At 43.1% G+C, this 20286-nt stretch overlaps 1 protein-coding gene, 1 long non-coding RNA gene and 2 pseudogenes across 4 annotated transcripts; 2 read left to right on the top strand and 2 right to left on the bottom strand.

The window, feature by feature from the left end:
* Nucleotides 1-1164: 1164 nt before the first annotated feature.
* On the top strand, nucleotides 1165-3458 carry LOC148212625 (uncharacterized). 2 transcript variants are annotated; one of them, XR_015789279.1, is made up of 2 exons: nucleotides 1165-1472; nucleotides 3156-3458. It is a non-coding gene; the product is annotated as an uncharacterized LOC148212625 (long non-coding RNA). The 2 variants fall into 2 exon arrangements; XR_015789278.1 differs by lacking the exon at nucleotides 3156-3458 and adding an exon at nucleotides 2950-3070.
* LOC111017356 (uncharacterized) lies at nucleotides 1468-2474 on the top strand (annotated as a pseudogene).
* Nucleotides 3459-3473: 15 nt separating the features above from the next.
* On the bottom strand, nucleotides 3474-5880 carry LOC111017355 (linoleate 13S-lipoxygenase 2-1, chloroplastic-like). Its single transcript, XM_088120698.1, has 6 exons — nucleotides 5675-5880; nucleotides 5495-5580; nucleotides 5286-5396; nucleotides 4893-5194; nucleotides 4523-4789; nucleotides 3474-4359 (listed from the first exon to the last, which is right to left on the bottom strand). The coding sequence occupies exons 1-6, from the start codon at nucleotides 5868-5870 to the stop codon at nucleotides 3603-3605; spliced, it is 1719 nt and encodes a 572-aa protein (XP_087976824.1). The 5' UTR covers nucleotides 5871-5880; the 3' UTR covers nucleotides 3474-3602.
* Nucleotides 5881-5961: 81 nt separating this feature from the next.
* Nucleotides 5962-7570, bottom strand: LOC148212624 (linoleate 13S-lipoxygenase 2-1, chloroplastic-like; annotated as a pseudogene). Its single transcript, XR_015789277.1, has 3 exons — nucleotides 7011-7570; nucleotides 6670-6941; nucleotides 5962-6292 (listed from the first exon to the last, which is right to left on the bottom strand). The product of XR_015789277.1 is annotated as a linoleate 13S-lipoxygenase 2-1, chloroplastic-like (transcript).
* Between the last annotated feature and the right edge of the window lie 12716 nt (nucleotides 7571-20286).

The raw sequence follows: 20286 nt of genomic DNA, 5'->3' as shown, positions 1-20286 counted from the left end.
ACAAATTTTAAATGACGTTCGACAATATTAAATAATTTTATATTATTTCTATCTTATATGTATTTTTTCTCTCGTCCCTTCTCGTCCATATCCCCAGAAACTTCCTTCAATGTCCTATGTGTATATTGAACTTTAAGACTCATGTACCTAATCAAACATAAATTAAATTAGTAATTAAAAAATCCAATAAACAAAAAAGGTTGGAAAACATACTGATTCATTACGATGGCTTCCTGATGCTGCTAATCAGGATAAAGCGTCCAAAATTAAGAAGAAAATTCGTGACATCCAAACATAAGAAACAAGGACGGAAACTTGGAATCGGTCTAGGGCTTATTCAGTTTCTGAATTCCCCTACAGGTATCTTAGATTATCTCGAATCCAAGAAACCCAGGAGGGAATTACAGAAACGCAAATCGAAATGAGACAAATCGAGGAAGGAAATTCGAAAGCTCACCCGCTGTCACCGAGGAGTTGGGGAAAATTTTCAGAAAAGTTTTAGGAATTTTAGTTGACGGAAAGAAAAAAAAAATTAATTCACCTATTAGAAAATTATTTAGGGATTTTGGGAGGGAGAAAAAATAATATAAAAATGTTAACTCAGTTATGCCGTCTAATTTTTTTGTTAGTCAAATAATTTAGGATCATTTAGAACTATTTTCTAAGTGTCGTTTTTTTTAATTTAAGGATCAAATAGATACTTATCCTCAAATTCAGAGACTAAAAATTTATTTTATCTTTATTTATTTTATATATATTTTAAAGGTAGGTGGCATTTTTTTTTTCTTTTTCTCTCTTTTCCCTCCTCCCGTATCTTTTCTCCAAATCCAACGCTCGTCTCCACAAATCTTCATCCAAAATTTTCAATTGGCACTAATATTCGTTTGGAACTGTCATCTGTTTGACTATTCATCGACCAAAATCTTGGCACTCTCAAGAGTCAAGGGCCAAGGGCCTCTTTTATTTATTTTTAAATGAAATTGAGTTAATTAAATTCAAAAGCCTGACGATTTCATGTGTGGTGGCAGTCTGTTTTCTTTCTCAAACTAATTAACTATAGACACATCAAAGTGAGAGAATCTTCACTCGTACATGTTACAGACTCGCAAGAGCATCCATAAATTTATGAGATATACCTTAGGCTTTTATAGCCCTCTTCTTGCATTTTACTGTAATTTTATTTTACTCAAAGGGGTGAAAAAAATGAAGCGATCCGAACCGAATTGGTTCCGATCAGTCAGCAAATACAAACCGAATCGAATTGATCATATCCGGTTCGATTCGGGTCAAGTTTGGGTTATAACGGAAAATAGCCTTCTTCTCCTACGCCAAATTGCCCTCCCCGCGGGCCGCAACCGCTCTCTCAGTCTTCATCTTCAGCCGCACTCTCTCAAATCGACGCCGGACTCTCGGACGGCCGGCAAAGCAATGGCCCTCCCCACTCGGCTTTTTACTTCTTCCTTCCGCCGGAGGTAGGGGCCACTGAACTTACACTCCCACCCCCAACTGATTCAGTGGAGCTTTGCTATCAGTAATTAGCCGTTCGTTTTTGTCTTTGCTTTCGCTTTTGCAATGCCCTTTCTGTTGCTATATTTGGATGAATCGCTAGGTCGCTTTGGTTTCCTCTGCACGTTTTTCTTGATTCGTTCTGAAACCGCTCAATTAGTTTTAGTCGCGTATGCGGATTTTAAGGTTTTTTTTTTTTGGTTGTGGTTGTGTTCTTGGAGTTTCTTGAAGGATTTTGTTGGGTTTGGTGATGGATATCGCTTTGCGTTTGAATAAGTTTTTGAAACAGAGTAGTGAGTAGTAAGTTTTTGGTGTTCGGATGTTTTCTGCGAGTTTTTGTAATTTGGGGGCTTTTTCTGCTTTTTTGGATGGCTTTGAAGGTTCTGCAATTCAGTTGGCATGGTGGGGATTTGATGCAATTTCTATGCGATTTTAGAGATAAATCTACTAATAACGTAAGGACTGGATTTTTATTCAAAAACAGTGTTGTGTTGAGGTGTGTAATTCAAAAACTATGCAAACTTGTGGAAGTAGACGACGGAATTGGTTGAAGAGGAATGGATTCTTGTTCAATAAATTCAATTTAGTTGGAAACTCCAAATGGCCGCAGTGGGGATGCGGACGGTGATGTTAAGAGTGAAGAAAAGGATGTAGTTTTAGAAGATGATATCCAGAACGAAGAGAAAGAAAATGATTCTGAAGGTGAAGATGCTGAATTTGATGTTACCAGATTAAGAAAATTTGATATTAGTATTAACATAGATTTTCCATAATTTTATGCTATGTAGTTGCAAAACTTGAGTTCAAATTTGGATTGGAGATGAGAAGCTATATCTGTTCTCCATCTTTCTTGAGCGTCTACTTTCAAATATGGTTTATTTATACTTCATCTATATGAATTTTATATTATGCTACATATTAAATAATAATTATGCCAAAGCGAGTATAGCTCAGCGGTAATTGACATATATCTCCAACCTCTAACGTTCTTTTTACTTAAAAGATGTTTAAAATCTTGGATGTGTTTTAACTTTTGGGTATTATTTTTTAAACTTTAAAAGTATATATTAGGTTTGATACTTAAACTTGTTTGGAACAAGTTTAAGGCCTCAGCTTCTCAAGTTTTGGTTTTTTCTTTTTCCTCAGATCAAAGCGGAATAGAAGTGGTATGAATTGCCTTAGGGCTTGAAATTATGATAAACTTTTATTTTAGAGTTCTTTTTTGTGATTTTATTACTTTTCAATTTTACCCTTTCTTGAACGAATAGAGATATTTTAGTCCTTTTGTTATTATTTATTTTGTGGCATTTATGGTTTAGTTGGGAGGCTATCTAAAGCGTGACATTTAGGTTGTTTATAAAGGAGATTAGTTTTAGAATGAATTTTACTGCAACTAGTGTGATGGCTAATTAAGAGTTATTTGTTTGTAATTCTTGATCTAAGTTGCAAGCTGGAACATTCGAGTTAGGTTTGATCACTTGGAGTGTTCAACCTTGTACAAGGAATTAGTTCTCCTTATCTCTTGTTCTTCGATCAATAATTCATCATTTAATCTTTCTCTTGAGATTGTTCTATTTGATTTTAAAGTTTTAGGTATTGACAGGTTGGGGTCTCTTTTGATGGAAGAGTTTTTATCTGTAATTTCTTAGGGTTTCACATCGAGGAGAGGCAGTGGCTGATTGAAATACTTAAAAAAAAAAAATGATTGTGAACCGAATTGGTTTGTTTCGGTTTTCATACTTGTTTAACCAAATCGATTTCGGTTTTTTCTTCTCTCCCTGAAAATCAAACCGAACCGAAATTATTTTCACCCCAAATTTTTGTTAATTTAACTGTCAATTATTGATCTCCTCTAATCTGATGTGTATAAATACTGGGAGATGATTTATTTATCTATCTTCTAATTTGGGCCTAGGAGAGAGCCGTCAATGTGCTCTTCTCTTTCCTAACTCGTTCATTGGTTCTAATTTGGAACAAAAACTTCTATCTTTCCCAGTTTCCACTCATAAGGTGATAATTCATATACATAATTATATATTTCATGCAACATGCACTCAAAAAGTATTAAGTGTGGAACAATTAATGTGTCACAGCTTCTAAATAGAAATACTATAAGGAACTCCTTTTCCCGTCACTCCAGGCTCTGAATATGGCTTCAGAAGTTGATAAGGCTCAACTCCAGCTCCATGTCTATTTTTCAATTTAGGATTGGCATTCCTTTCATCAATGATCTCTTCCAATTTTTTCAATTTTCCACTAAACTTCTCAAATGCTCGCTTTATATGAGGTTCGTCAGCCCATGCTGGTTCTATATCCTTTCCCAAATATTTCTCATCTGAAGAATGACTCGACAATATATTCATAACGGATGAAACTATTGTTGCTTGAGTCTGTGTAGGAAACGTGTCTAAGAACACATTTTCTGGCTTTTCAAGGAAGTACTTCCAAAGTTTCATTGGTTCTTCCGTGGGCATGTTGACTCTTGCAATACTAGGCCGATTTGGAAAATATTTTGCAAAAGAATATTGTCCAAAGTTCACCACTGCATGGTGGCCAGAAGTTACCCACATGATGGTCGTAACAACGTCAATAAGGTCTTCAGGAGTATTGAGGACTTGCCACCATGGTTCATCCTTTTTATCTCCATGGCCTACCGTCCGAATTTCTGTCCACCATGCTTGAAGCTCATCATCTGATTTAACAACACTTGGATCAGGATAGTAATGATTGACATATTCTGTTGCCCATTCTTTGATGGCATCCCAAAGGATTAGGCCGTCGTTGGCATAAGGGTAGTCTTCAATAGTCAGCTTCAAACCATGAGGTGCATTTGGATCTTCAACAGCCAATCCCCTTGCAAAAACAACCAGATATAATAGTCAAAAACAAAGATTAATTAACATCCTTGCATCCCAACAAGTCTAGTGATTTCACTAAAATCGCAATTTCCTCCAATGTGTTATAGTGATGTCAACTACATTGGAACTGATTAGAAGAAGTTGGCCAGAATAATTACCTGTGAATTAAATCGGCAGGCAAAGCTTCTAAGTTGAACTGCCACTGCTTCGCATAAGCCACAGAACTAAATTCCATAGAATACTTTCCAGGTGAGAATGTGGTTTCAATAATCCCTCCTTCGTTAATAAGAGTCTGACGAGCAATTGCATTCGTCTCCATGGTATACCGGAAATGGGGATGCAACAGTCTATAAATTGGATGCATTGCACTTAATTGTCTGTGTGCAGCGATAATATAAGGTTCTACGGAACAGTGAGTTCTAAGCCTATAAAAGAAGATAAAACACAAAAATATTTTAAGAAAAAGCTAAAGCTAAGTTTCCATCAACTACCAAAGTACTAAATATGACCATGAAAAGAAAGACGTACCAATGGCTGACAAGTTGGTGATGACCAGTGTCATGGGCAAGAACATGAGCTTTGGCAATCCTCCAAAGCCAGAGGCCTGTGGCATCCCAACATGGTGTGAAAACGTCTTTCCATTGTGGTTGACCGTCGATTGGTGGTGCACTAAGCTCAATAGCTAGTGGCCTTAGAGTGTTATCTGGGTTTAAAAAAAATAGCGTCCTCGAACCATATAATGTCTTGCCTTTTAACTTTCGTACCTTTGCCACATATGGGAGAAAGAGATCATGATAATCTAGTATGTATAGTTTGTTTTGCTCCACTGTCTGCGTCGCACCCACAATATTAATTCAACATTTTACACCAAATAGCCAATATATGATTGTTAATTCAAGACTGAAAGTGATGGTCAGGCACCTCATTCACAGTCATGATCCCTTTAATTTGCTGCTCAACTATTTCATCACTGATTGCCGATTCAGGAGAACCATAAATAGCAGGTTCAAGCTTACTCTTCAATGGCCATTCCTATATCATTTCATTAATAACTCCCTATTTTAAACGAGTTTAAAGGTTGAACTTTTAAAGTCCTCAATATCTCAAGTAAATGGGTCACGTTAGATTACCTTGACGAGCCTTATACTATATGGATTGAGTCCTGCAAGGGGCTGCCTGGCAAATTCCTCATCTCTGAACCAAAAGAATTTGTCCTCTGAAAAATAAAATAAAGAACAGTTATACAAATAATTAAACGAAAGTAATTAAGCATTGTCTTATTAGCATGTGTGGTAGCTTATGGCTCTTACTGCCAAAATTTTCAGAAGAAGCGAGGGGTAGGATGTCCACACCCTTATCAACGACAAAGTCGATTAGTTTAGGAAGAAGAGTATTGAGATTCCAAGTGCCTTTATTGGGGACATCGTCAGTTGTAGACAAATGTGGAACATGCAGCTTTGTGTCTGGTACTATCGTCTCCAAAGCTGGTTTGAGGCCGTTTATCATTGAATAGAATGTCTTTGCTAACAATGTTACTTGTTTTATCCGTAAGAATGCCTCGTCTCTAGGTAGATAAACGTCCAAACTCCTTACTTCTGATAATGGATCTGCATTTTATCAATTACCAAACATTTTTTCCTATGTTAATATCATATATCTTTTAAATTGATAAAAGTATGAAAGAAAAAAGACACCTGATCGATAACGTGCACGTCCAGTTCTACAGCGTCGAGGATAAGGATATTGTTTACCGCCAAGCACAGGTCTTTTGAACTCGTCGCCCTTGTCAGAATTACCAAGATCATTGTAGACATCGTAGTCATATATCCTATGATGGGCCTCACGCTTTCCATATCCCCTTGTAAATTCCTAAGCTCTTCTGCTCTAAATCTCTTTAGGCCCCCCGGTGTCTTTGATGGCAAATATGACTGACATGATTAACAATAATAGTCAAGAAGATATATTCTTTTGTAATGCTTCAACCTGAATTTGCGATTATTCTCTCCAAAAACTTGTAAAATATCCATAATATGAATTAAATTTATTAGTTTACCAATTCATCAATTTAAGCTTTTAAATTGAGTGGTGGTTTATTCACCTTAACATAGTATGAGAGCATTCGAACTCTTGGATTGTCGTTTCTCTCCATTTATTATGATTTCTACTTGTTAGGTCTTTGTGCAATGTTAAAAGTGAAGAAGTGTTAGATATCTATTATATGAATTAAATTTATCAATTTACCAACCCATCAGCTTAAGCTTTAGGGTCGAGCGTTTGAGTGGCGGTTCATCCTTAACAAAACTACCTTAGTTGTGAAGAAAATTCTCCTATCATCGCTCTGAGACTTGGAGTTGAGCCAAGAATTACATGAGAAGCGAAGAGGGCCAGTGGGAAGGCCTTGGATGACAATGTCCTCGAGGAACAGCTCTTCGTTATGCTGATTCTCAACCAAAACCGCTCCAATTGCACCAAACTATGCTGGAACTTCAAACTTGGACTCGTACATAATCACCTCATCATCCTCCTTGTTAACTTTCTGTCCATACCCTTTTATTGTTCCCTTCTCCAATACCGTCGCTGTTACAAGTTTTAAAAAATAAATACTATAATATAGAAAATAAGGCGATGAGAATAGAGGTGACGCACTTGGATCGATTTCAGCACTGAGAATCTCCAAAACAAGTGTTTTGGTTCCCCACAAATGAGTAATATCAGGAAGCCTTCGTTTCAACCCAAAGTTTATTGGGAACAACTCGCCGTTGCCGACGGGTCGTTTCACAGTAACGACAGCTTTAGCAGAAACAGGCTTATTCCCCGTCGCGACGGCGGAGGCTTTAATGACAGAATACTCGGGAGAAGCGAAGCGGAGGCCAAAAGCTGGACCAGGGGCGGCGTTTGGTTTCACCCTTTGTTCAATACGAAACAAAGCTTCCTCGTAATTACCCACAAGCGCAACAAATGGCTTTCCAGAAACTAAAAGAGCTTTGTTGCTGGAACTGGAAGAAGGTGAAAGATAAGATGGAGATCTCAACATTTTTGTTTTGGGCTACAATTCCAAAACAACAACTCAACTCAATTTGTATAAGAAATAATGCTGAACGGGAAGGTCTATAATCTGTATAAATAATGTTTGTCTCGGCAGGTTAACCATTTCGACACGTCTCATTTCTGGTTTCCTTCTTCCTTCTTAATCTCATAATTTTCGTTCAAGATAATAAATAATGGTAATATCATATCATCCCCTTTAGCTATAAATTCTCATATTTTTATTATTGGTGTTTCACTCCATCCCTCCTACTAATAGAGATGTTGTTCTTGTACTCATTCTCTCTTTTATTATGCAAGAGGTTGGTTTCACTCCCAACGGTTTTAAAACTTAAATTAAAAATTAAAATATTCAAAATGATTATGTCATTTTTAATTTTTATATATTTATTAAGCCTTTTATAATTTGAAAGATAATAAAATAACATATGATTTTTGAAAAAGTGAATAAAAAAAGAGTAAGATGCATTTGGGTTGTGGTCTAAAATAACATAAATGTGAAAAACAAAAGATTCAATAAAAACCAGAGTTGTAGTTTCGGTAACAAATTTCAAAATTAAATCTCAATTATTCAGGTGTTTAAGATAATATAGTTGTAAAATAACGTAGCTACCAACTAAAGATTTAGTTCAATTTAAAATAATATTAATTAATTTATTAATATACCCGTTATAAATTTGGTAGAATAATTAATGTACAATATCATATAATTTATAATATATTATATTTTACATTTTTAATTTGAAAAAATTAAAATAAATTTATAACACGAAATAATGTATTTATCAAAAGTTTTATTTTAATGTAATTATGCCTCGTAAAGTTTTAAAATTAGAATCATAGATATTGAATGAACCTATTTGATTAAGTTGAATTTGACAAAAGTAAAAGATAATGATTATAGGTAGGGTTTGTAAATATGTGATATATATTGTTTAGACGGCTCAACATGTGAATCTGATGATCTTAAAACAAATAATTCACCGTGCATTTGTTGTCGGAAAAAAACAAATAAATAGTGCACCAATTAGTACGGTTTTTGTCAGATTATTGTTTGGTACATGATCGTTCAAAAATAAATTATTCATGTAAGTATTATTGTATTGTTAATTAAAATTTGATATTATATGTATAAAATAATTTTTTTATTAGAACACTGATAATTTTTTTTTATTAGGTTGTGAAATTGAAGGATGATAAGTTTCTGTTATAGAAATTTCAAATTCTGAGAGTCCTTCAACCACACGGTCTGGAAAAATATATTTGTTTATGCAAGGATTTGCACAGCAGTGTGTTCCTGATTGTAGCTCGAACTCGGCCTCCGGACCGACCTGAACACTTGGGCGGACCTGCACAAAAAGGTGAGCACTCCGACGATCAAGTCAGTATAGGTCGGATTCCAAGTTTAGTTCGAAGCCAGAAATCCTCGTACCTGATCGGGGAGTGAGATCCTCTACTTATGGGTGGTGGTCCCGCTAATCTCGCGACGGTTACATTCGGTAATCTCGGGACCGTCGGTTACACCCGGTGATCTCGGGACCGACGGTTACGTCCGATAATCACGCCGCAGACAGTTGCTCACATCGGCCCCTACCGAGCTCCCCTGTAGGTCGGACCTGGACCAGGTTCACCTCGGCCCTCATACTTAGCTTTCATCGGCGTTGGTGGCAGCCATCTCCGCTATCCGAGCTGGGATGACTCATGAGCCATCTTGGAGCACCAATGGGGGTCCTCCACGTGTCCAGGGTATTCCCTTCCCCAAACATTGGCCCCCTCTCTGTCTGGTCCGATCTCGACCTGGCAGAGAAGTTCATCCGACTTGCTTTGGACACGTGGCGACTTCCTATTTGTGGGAAAATACAACCGTCGCGGAAGATTTATCGTTGGAATATTCAAATATTCCGACGCTTCGGATCTGAGAGAGGATCCTAGCCGCTCGTTGATTACACGTGTACGGTGGGGAAATTCCTCCGACGGGCTATAAATGCCCCCAATCCTTCAGATCATACCTTACGTTCCTTGAGTTCTTGGAGTTAGATCTGAAGGCAGCTCGAACCCCTGGTAGGTCGGTCTCTTCCCTCTCTCTTTCGAACGTAATTGCCATGTCGTCCTCTATTAGCAGCAACCTAGGGTCCGATCTAGCTCGTAGGTTAGAGTCCGAGCTCGAGGAGATAGAAAACTTTAGATTCTCCGATGACGGGGAGGATAGTGACGCCTCCACTTCAGGTCAGGGTTTGGAATACCCTTCTAGGATACCTGAGCACTACCTCGGATCCCTCCGTAGGGGGTTCGCTATCCCTGAGAACATCCTCCTCAGGCTTCCGGAGGAGGGGGAGAGAGCTGACAATCCTCCAGAGGGATGGGTCACTCTCTACTTCAAAATGTTTGAGTACGGCCTCAGACTTCCCCTTCACCCTTTTGTCCAAGAGTTTCTCTTTCGGACTGGGTTGGCTCCGGCTCAAGTGGCCCCTAATGGGTGGGGTGTCATTTTTGCTTTGGCCATCCTCTTTTGGCTACGAGCTCGGGATAGTGAGGAGGCCGAGCTGTTGGACGTAGACCAGCTCCTCGCGTGCTTCGAGGCGAAAAGGATAGCTAAAAAGCCTGGTCGGTTCTATATGTGCACAAGGAAAGGCGCAGACGGTATAGTTAAGGGGTCGACCTCCATCAAGGGATGGGTGAGGAAGTGGTTCTACGCTTCCGGGGAATGGCTCGCAAAGGACGAGTCAGGTCGTTCCTTCTTTGACGTCCCTACTAGGTTTGGGAACCTAGGTACGGAGTAGTTCTTACTTTTCGTAATTTTCTTCTGTCATTCAGGTCTAACTTGGATTTTGTCTTCGTGCAGTTTCAATCTGGCCAGTCCCCGAGCTTACGCAGGCCTCCTTCGATACTCTGAAATACTACAAGGAGCGCTTTCCGAAGGGTAGGAAGGTCGGAACCCTGGTGACTGACGAACTGCTGCTTGAGTCCGGGCTGCTAGATTACAACCCTGCAGTTCGTCCCATTGAATCCTCAAGGCCGAACTCTGAACTTGGTATGCCGAGCTTGCCTTCCCCCTTTTTCCTCTAACCTTGTGTTGACCCTTGTTTTTATCTCGCAGCCATGGTTTGCGGATTTGCAAGCGGCGTGAAGCGCAAGTCTAAAGGCCGAGCCCATGCTCTTGAGGCCGCCCAGAGTTCGAAACCTGCCACACCTGTCGTGGTAGGGCCTGCCTCGGAAGATCCAGCCCCGGTGATCGAGCTGGAGTCTTCTGGGGGTCCCTCGAGGGAGAAGCACCCCAGGGATCAGACCGAGGGGGGTGGACGCCCAGACCGAGGCGGCGGACGCCCCGCCTTTGGGCGAGGAAGCGAGGGAGGAAGCCCCTCCGAAGCGAAGAAGGAAGAAAAAGAAGGCGATCTCCCCCTCGGAGGTCGGAGCTTGCGGGGTCTTGCCTGCAAGTTTCGCAGATCGGGTGGACGATCCTGCGGCCAGGATGGGCGGGACGTCCGACGTGACGGCACGGTTCAGAATTGAGCCGTCAAGTTCCGGGGTGAGGGACCAGGTGTCCCGCATCTCGGCTGCAAGTTTGGACCGCTGCCTAAGGAGGGCGTCCAAATTTGTGAGCGCCCCTGGGTCCGTTCTGCAGAGGACCATCGACTACGCCGCCGAGGTAAGACTAGTGCCCCATTATTGCTTGATTTCGCCCAACAGGTAGTTCGATCTAACTTTTTCCTTCTACCATTTCGCAGGCGTTTGTTGCTTCCATTCAATCGGCTCTGGCTGTCAAGGCCGAGCTGGATGCGAGGGAAGTTCTGGCAGCGAGGGAGAAAGAGGAGTTCTCCGCTGCCTTGGAGGCTGCTTCCTCCACCATGAAGGATAAGCTGCTGAAGGCTCATTCTGAGGTGGAGACTTTGAAGGCCGAGGTGGAGTCCCAGGCCGAGCTGTTGAAGAAGGAGGAGGACAGGCGCCAGGCCCAACTTCGAGCTGCCCACGCTATTACCAGGGGCCTGGAGAGGGAGAAGTTCTAGCTCCTGAAGGAGAAGGACGACATGCTCCAGGCGCTTGAAGCGAAGGATAAGGAGCTGGAGCATGCGACTGCCGAGCTGGAGACGGCGAAGGAGCGCCTCAGCAATGGAGTCCTACTGGAGGAAGCGTTTAGGCAACATCCTGACTTCGATGGATTTGCCAAAGACTTTTCTGACGCGGGCTTCAAGTTCCTCATGAAGGGCATTGCTTCCGACATGCCCGACCTTCAGATCGATCTCAGCGGTCTGAAAATGAGGTATGCCGAGAAGTGGGCGTCTGGGCCTGGCGGCACCCCTGGCCCCCAAGCGTTGGTGGATCAGTATGTCAGGGATCTGGACTCTGACTACTCCGATCCCGAAGAGGACCAGGTCGGCTCCACTCAAGAGGGCGCTCCCCCAGCAGGCTCTTAGGCGACCGCCCTTCACGAGGCTTTTCGCTGTTCTTCCTCCCTTTTCTTTTGTTTTGTAAGTGTCAGGGCAGAGCTGCAAGGTCTATAAGCCTTGGCTCTGTTCTTCATTCAATAAAGAGACTCCCATTTGCTTCTACTTTGTTGTTAGCAACCTCTTTTCTTTGTCTTTCCTTTGAACTGCAGCTAATGTCACCTCGCACCTCTTACTTTTGAGGTCGCGCCTTTAATTAACATAATTTGAAAGTTTGAGTTCGAATCTCTTAATGTTCAATACATTGCACCAACTCTGGATTTTTAACATTTCACCCTTAACTTAAAAAGGTAAAAAGGCTAAAATCCTAAGTCCGTAGCTGTTCTTCATATCGTTCCTCGTACCCCCAAGTTCGGAGGCTTGATCATTTTGAACTTTTCACATCGCCCCTTTGCCTTGAAGGTTTGAATTTTAAGTTCGTCAGTGGTTTTGGCATCGCACCTCGTACCCTTAGGCTTCGAAGGATTGAATTTGAACCAACTGCTGGAATGCGATCGCGTGGGAGTCCGTGGCCCCCATTTAATTTCTGGTCGAGCTCGGAAGCATGAAATTAAATCATCACATTTATTCCGATCATAATTCTTTTGGAACAGTCTTTACAGATGCATTGAAAATCCTTTTGTCATTTCAAGGATAATAACGCTTCAGGTGCTCCGCGTTCCACGGGTGCGCGAGGACGTCTCCTTTCAGATCGGCCAATATGTACGTCCCAGGTCGGATTATGCCCTTAATCTCAAACGGGCCCTCCCAGGCCGGATCAAGGGCACCCACATGCGCTTGGACCCTCCTTAAGACCAGATGTCCGACCTGAAAGGCCCGAGGTCGAACGCGGGCATTGTAATGTCTGGCCATTCTGCCCTGATATTCCGCTAGGCGTAGCTGGGCCATTGCTCTCCTTTCTTCCAACAAGTCGAGGTTGAGGAGCAGCTCATCCTCATTCGTCGTAGGGTCGTAATGCTCTACTCTGTCAGATGGCATGCCGATCTCAACCGGGACTACAGCTTCGGAGCCGAAGGCCAGGGAGAACGGGGTCTCACCCGTCGACTCACGTTGGGTGGTCCGGTACGACCACAGAACCTCTGGTAGCTCCTCGGCCCACCTGCCTTTCTTGGAGTCCAGTCTAAGTTTGATGCCTCGCTTGATGATCTTGTTGACTGCCTCCACCTGCCCATTTGCTTGCGGGTGTGCGGGGGACGAGCTGAGATGACTTATGCCAAGTTTGCTGCAAAAGTCTTTGAACTTGGCGTTGTCAAACTGCTTCCCATTGTCTGTCACTATGGCCTGCGGTATACCAAAGCGACATATGATATTCGTCCATACGAAGGACGTGACCCTGGATTCCGTTATGTGGGAGAGCGCCTCGGCCTCGGACCACTTGGTGAAGTAATCCACAGCAACCACAGCGAACTTGGTCTGGCCCTTGCCCAAAGGGAAAGGACCAATGATATCTACCCCCACTACGCGAATGGCCATGGGGCCGAGATAGGGGTGAGCAGCTCGGGAGGTTTGCGGATTATGGTTCCGTAGCGTTGGCAATTGTCGCAAGTTCTAACGAACTGCTTGGCGTCCTGGCTGAGGGTCGGCCAATAGTATCCTTGCCGGATCACTTTGGCTGACAGCGACCGGGCGCCTGAGTGATTGCCGCACACTCCTTCGTGGATCTCTCTGAGGACGTACAGGCCCTCTTCAGGGGTTAGGCATTTCAATAGAGGCAGGGAAAAGCCACGTCGGTACAATGCACCATTTCGGACCACGAATCGAGCTGCCCGCCTTGCCAACTTTCTGCGCTGCTTGGGATCTTGTGGTGAGTTACCCCTAATGAAGTCCGTGATCGGGTCCATCCATGAGGATTCTGGAGCGCCGATCTCCATCAGATCTGGTTCTAAGATCGAGGGATTATCTAGGATCTCGACGGGGACCGACCTGGCGAGGTCGGTCTCATACGCCGATGCTAACTTGGCCAAGGCGTCAGCATTAGAATTTTCTGCTCGCGGAATCCGGCTTACCTCGTAAGTTCGAAACTGGGCGAGGTATGATCTGACCTTACCCAAATACTTCTCCATTCGGGTGTCTTTGGCTTGGTATTCGTCCTTGATCTGGCTCACAACCAGCTGGGAGTCACTGAAGACCTTAACACAAGAGGCCCCCAATGTTCGAGCGATTCGCAGGCCGACAATAAATGCTTCATACTCAGCCTCGTTGTTAGAAGTCCGGAAGCTGAACCGCAAGGCATACTCAAATCGCTCACCCCCTGGTCCGAGCAAGAGGACCCCGGCTCCGCACCCCTTCTCATTGGAGGATCCGTCGACATAGACTGTCCAAGGTAGGTCGGACTCGCTCAGCTTGGAAGGTGGTGTGAGCTTGGCTATGAAATCTGCCGCTGCTTGTCCTTTCAACGCAGTTCTGGGTGCGAACTGGATGTCGTACTCACTTAACTCTATTGGCCACTTCATTAGGCGTCCGGAAGCTTCCGGCTTGTGGAAGATACTTTTAAGGGGCAAGTTAGTGAGCACCACCACCGTATGGGCTTGGAAGTTTGGTCTAAGTCGTCGGGCCGAGGTGACCAAAGCGAGAGCCAACTTCTCCATCTGAGGGTATCTAGTCTCGGCTTCGGTCATAGCCTTGCTTGTGTAGTAGACCGGGTTTTGCCGCGCTTCCTCTTGCCTGATTAGGGCCGAGCTGACGGCACTGTCAGACACTGCTAGGTACAATTGGAGCTTGTCCCCCGGCATGGGCTTGGCAAGCAAGGGTGCCGAACAGAGGTAGCTCTTCAATTGCTGAAACGCTTGCTCGCACTCCGCTGTCCATTCAAACGGCCCTTTCTTTCGTAAGACCTTGAAGAAAGGGAGACACTTATTTGTCGACCTTGAAACAAACCGGTTCACGGCCGCAATCCTGCCATTGAGGCACTGAAGCTGCTTCAGCGTTTTAGGTGCCTCCATCTCGATCACGGCTTTAATCTTTTCGGGGTTGGCCTCGATTCCCCGGTTGTTTACCATGAAGCCAAGGAATTTTCCCGAGGAGACTCCAAAGGCACACTTAGCAGGGTTGAGCTTCATTTGATATGCCCTCAAAACCTCGAAGGCTTCGGCTAGGTTGGAGAGATGCGACTTAGACTGCTTGCTCTTGACAAGCATGTCGTCCACATACACTTCCATATTCCGGCCGATCTGCCTGGCGAACATTTTGTTCACCATTCTCTGGTAGGTCGCTCCTGCGTTCTTTAACCCGAAGGGCATGACCTTGTAGCAGTACAGACCTTGGTCTGTTATGAAAGCGGTATGACCTTCATCTGGGACATGCATCTTGATTTGGTTGTACCCAGAGTAGGCGTCCATGAAGGTGAGCAGTTCGTGCCCGGCCGTGGCATCCACGAGCTGATCAATCCTCGGCAGTGGGAAGCAATATTTCGGACATGCCTTATTTAAGTTCGTAAAATCTACGCACATTCTCCACTTGCCGTTAGATTTTTTAACTAATACAACATTGGAGAGCCACTCGGGATACGAAATTTCTCTTATGTATTCAGCTTTCAAAAGTTTGTTAACTTCCTCAACAATTACATCACTCCTCTCCTCGTTTATAGGTCTTCTCTTTTGTTTCACAGGTCGGAATGATGGATCTATGCTGAGGCGATGCGTCATAATTCGCGGGTCAATGCCAGGCATGTCCTCATGGGACCACGCAAAGACGTCCGAGTTGGATCTGAGGAAGTGGATTAGCTCCTCTCTGTCGGTGGCCCCCAGCTTGGTTCCTATGCTTACCTACTTCTCAGGACTAAGCAGAGGAACAAGCTCGAGCTCCTCAGTGGGTGCGGCAAACTCCTTCCTCGGCAGGTCGGCCTCGACCTCGAGCGTCCCATCCCTGAGAGTTTCGAGGGCGCAGACCGATGAGCCTTTGAGTGCGGCGGCATAACACTCCCTCGAAGCGGTCTGTTCTCCTCGGACCGTGCCCACGCCATTGGGGGTGGGATACTTCAAAACTTGATGAAGTGTTGAAGGAATGGCCTGAAATGAGTGGATGATGGGTCTCCCAAAGATGGCGTTATAGGCCGACCTACCGTCAACTACCACGAACTCGGCCATTTGAGTGATCCGAGTTTGGTCCTGCCCCAGCGTGATCGGCAAGTCGATGCAACCCTCTGGGATGACCGATTCTCCAGAGAACCCAACCAGCGGCGTCGGGCTTCTCTTCAATTGCGACCTCGTCCAGCCCAAGGCCAGGTAGGTCGGTAAGGACAGGATGTTAGCGGATGCGCCCCCGTCTACCAGCACTCTCCTAACCACCACATGATCAATCAAGGGAGCAATCACAAGGGCATCATTGTGGGGCAGGTGGACCTCTTCCAAGTCTGCACCGTCGAAGGTGATTGGGCAGGTCGGCCCCTGCTCCCTGATGATGCACACCTCGCGTCTGGCTGCACGGGCTAACTCCTTTCTTTTATGTCCGGATTGACCCCCGCTTGGCCCTCCAAAAATGGTATTGATGACCGCAGGTCGGTCGGTGCGCCGAGGTGGCGTCCTTGAACGCTTTCGCTCTTCCTTTTTCTCTGCTGAGCTGGTCCCGGGCTTTCCCACAAACTTCTTGAAGTAGCCGTCTTGAATTAGATCTTCAATTTGGCGCTTCAATTCCCAGCAGTCCGACGTGTTGTGGCCGTGCTCCCGATGGAAGCGGCAATACTTGTCCTTGCTGCGCCTCTCCGGGCCTCCCCGAAGTTTCTCCGGACGCTTGAGTAGTTTTTCCATTCTTGAATCCTCGATGTTCGTTAGGATCTCGGAAATTGGAATCGTGGTTGGGGTGAAGCGCTCGTAATGTCGGCTCCTGGTAGGTCCATTCTCCGCCCTTCGATACTCAGCTCGGCCGCTGGAGAAGGATCCTTTGTCCTTGGACTTGGGATCTGCCCTTTCATCTTTTCCACTTCTGCCTCGGCCGATCTTTCGTTCAGGTCGGCCGGTTTTGGTTCGGAGGAGCTCCTGTCCATCGATGACTTTCTTCGCCTTCTGGAGCACCTCGGCGAAGGTGGCCGGGGCCTCCTCTCCAAGTTTCACCGTGAGGGCTTCGTCGGCTAGACCGGTGAGGAAATAGCACATGGCCGAGTCATCGGAGCAGTGTGCAACCTTCAACTGCTCCTCCTGGAATCTAGTGACATACTCCCGCAGCGTCTCCCCCTCCTTCTGCCTGATGGCGGCGAGATGGGTCGCTGTCTTTTTGTCATAGTGCCGAGAAGAGAACTGGGCGAGGAACTCCCTTCTCAGCTGAGAGTAGGTCGAGATCGACCTGGCTGGCAGTCTCCGGTACCACAATCGCGCGCTGCCAGTAAGCGCGATCTGAAAGGCGCGACATTTGATTGCGTCTGATGCCGCTTGGAAGTCCATGAGGCCTTCAAAGACTTCAACATAGTCCTTGGGGTCCTTCGTCCCGTCATAAGGCTTCACGGTAGGAGCTTTGAACTTCGGAGGGATTGGTGCTTCCAAAACGTCCGAGGTGAAAGGCGATTCTCCCAAGTCGCCATCGTTCAGTGAATCGTCTTTCTGCTCACATTTGGTGGGCATCGCTGGCAGCTAGAGTCCTCCGATCTGTCGTATTGGTTGAATTCGCTGGTTGAACCATGTTCGCTCGCGTGTTGGTTTAAAGGAATTGGGATGACTTAGATTGTCAGTCGTTCCCCACAGACGGCGCCAAATGTTTATGCAAGGATTTGCACAGCAGTGTGTTCCTGATTGTAGCTCGAACTCGGCCTCCGGACCGACCTGAACACTTGGGCGGACCTGCACAAAAAGGTGAGCACTCCGACGATCAAGTCAGTATAGGTCGGATTCCAAGTTTAGTTCGAAGCCAGAAATCCTCGTACCTGATCGGGGAGTGAGATCCTCTACTTATGGGTGGTGGTCCCGCTAATCTCGCGACGGTTACATTCGGTAATCTCGGGACTGTCGGTTACACCCGGTGATCTCGGGACCGACGGTTACGTCCGATAATCACGCCGCAGACAGTTGCTCACATCGGCCCCTACCGAGCTCCCCGGTAGGTCAGACCTGGGCCAGGTTCACCTCGGCCCTCATACTTAGCTTTCATCGGCGTTGGTGGCAGCCATCTCGGCTATCCAAGCTGGGATGACTCATGAGCCATCTTGGAGCACCAATGGGGGTCCTCCACGTGTCCAGGGTATTCCCTTCCCCAAACAATATTGATTCAAAATCAAGAATCTCCTCCACTGTTTCTTAAAAGTTCTGTTCCTTTACTTCTCAACAACCTAATCCAGAATATTTTCATTAGATTAATTAGCAAGAAAAGCTCATTTAATTCTAATTTCATAGGAAAATAACGTTTTCGTTTTTAGTACAGGAAAAATAATGGTTTGCTATAAAAAAAAAGGAAAATAACGTTTTGATATAATTTCATATATAAATTTTATTATTATTAAACAATTCACAAATAAATAATATATTATTATTATTTATTACAAATTATAAATCTACCAATCAAGCACATTTTTCCATACACAGGTTTAACAAATCCAAAGAAAAAAAAAACACTATGTGCCAAACATTCTAATGGATCGTTTGAATGGTAGAAGACTGACATTTTGAACTCCCACCATTGTTTTATAGGAATCTAAAATACCTAAAAACAAACTTTATTTTTATTTTTATTTTTTGTTTTTTATTTCGTTAGAGGGCTACACGTAGAAAGGAAAACGAAATGTTAAGTTTCAACTGTGATAAGGTTATTATTAGTGACGAATGCTCCTTTATTTATAAAGAAAATACACCCTACAAATGGGATGGTCCTACTCTTAGTACTTATTGATAAAGAATACTCCGGGGAACACACAATTCAAGGAAAGAAAAAACAATAATGTTTTTATAATATTTTTAGTACAACATGTGGAGATGGTTGATTGAACTCAGGACCTCTTGATTACAGATATATGTCAATTATCTCTAAACTATGCTTGCATTGGTAAAAAATAGTTATATTTATACTCGTACAAAAAATTAATATTTAAAATATTATTTTATGATAGTAGCACACAATAGCATACCATGAAAATTCCATATGCAAATTCAACATGGCACCTATCAAATATTTGATTTCTGTATCACTCGTTACAAACATGAAATAGGATGAGTATGTAATATCTAGAGAAAATATTAAATTTGTTTATCTTTAAATTTGATGGGATGGATATGAATTTCACCTCAAATGATTTTTTTTCTTTGCAAAAGTAAAAGATATTGATTTCATGTTGGGTTTTGTAAACATGTATAAAACATGTGAATATCTTAGTCTAAGATTCACCACCGTGCATTTGTTTTCACTTGTCAAGAAAAAAAATGATAGTGCACTTTTTCTTTTTCATATTTTTTTGGTAATGGCAATTATATGATTGTTCAATTCAAAATATTTTTATCGTGGAGAACCAGCAGATGACAAGTATTACAAAACATAAGGAAGAAAGAAGGTATCTATGCATTCATCAACAAAAAAATCCGAATCTTGAATGATTCTGTTCGGTTTATAAGGTGGATGCAACCAAAGTCCATATTGACTAGAAAAGGGATTGATCCATGATACATAAGAGAGGACAATTATTTCCATTGGTATGAGACATTTTTGGGTGAAATTAAAAGCAAGACGTGAGGATTATGTCCAAAGCGGACAATATCATACCATTGTGAAGATACGAGGAGTACTTGATGTATCGTTGACCTTAACAGAATCCGACTCGAAAGGCTCAAGTTTGTTTTCGATCAATTGGTTGCAACGATTTTATTGTTGAATCCGACTCTCATATTGCAATTAAGCTCATAAATGGTGAAATTACTTTCTTTTGGTGATGAAATCGCATCGGTCTTTGAGATCAATTTACTCTCTGATGGTCAAAATGGAGCATTACTCAATCCTAATTGACATATATTTCTAACTAAGAATTGTGAGTTAGATTCTCCCGTTAAAAATAAATAAATAAATAACTCTCTTATTGCTTTGACTTGGCCACCTCCCTCCCTTGCAAAACTTGCTTCTTGGAATTTTGCAACAAATTCTGGTTCCACACGATTTTCCCCTTTGATTGAAAAACCTCACATAGACTACTGTGTCTCCTACTGTAGCCTAAGTGGCAGTATCTTAAAAGCTTCGTTTTTCATTAAAAAAAAAAAAAAAACAAATAATAAAATCTTACTATAAGTGAAAACTGTTTTTGCGGCTACAAATTGAATTGTGCTACTCTTTGTAGCACGTATGATTAGGCCACATAAATAAATAAAGCTGTTAAATAACTTAGAAACAAATAATTTGATTTAGGTCTCTGATTGAAAAAAGAAAAACTGTTATTTACAATGTTTGTTACAAACATGGTTTATGATACTTGTTACAATATTTTATATATTTACTTTTCAAATTTACTACAGTAGTTCATTATCTCTTCTGTA

The sequence above is a fragment of the Momordica charantia genome (genome assembly GCF_013281855.1).
Source record: "Momordica charantia cultivar OHB3-1 chromosome 2 unlocalized genomic scaffold, Mcharantia_2.0 BLBB01000002.1, whole genome shotgun sequence".
In the NCBI taxonomy this organism is placed as follows: Eukaryota; Viridiplantae; Streptophyta; class Magnoliopsida; order Cucurbitales; family Cucurbitaceae; genus Momordica; species Momordica charantia.
Note: the sequence above shows the minus strand (reverse complement) of the source record. Positions and strands in the feature narration are given on the sequence as shown.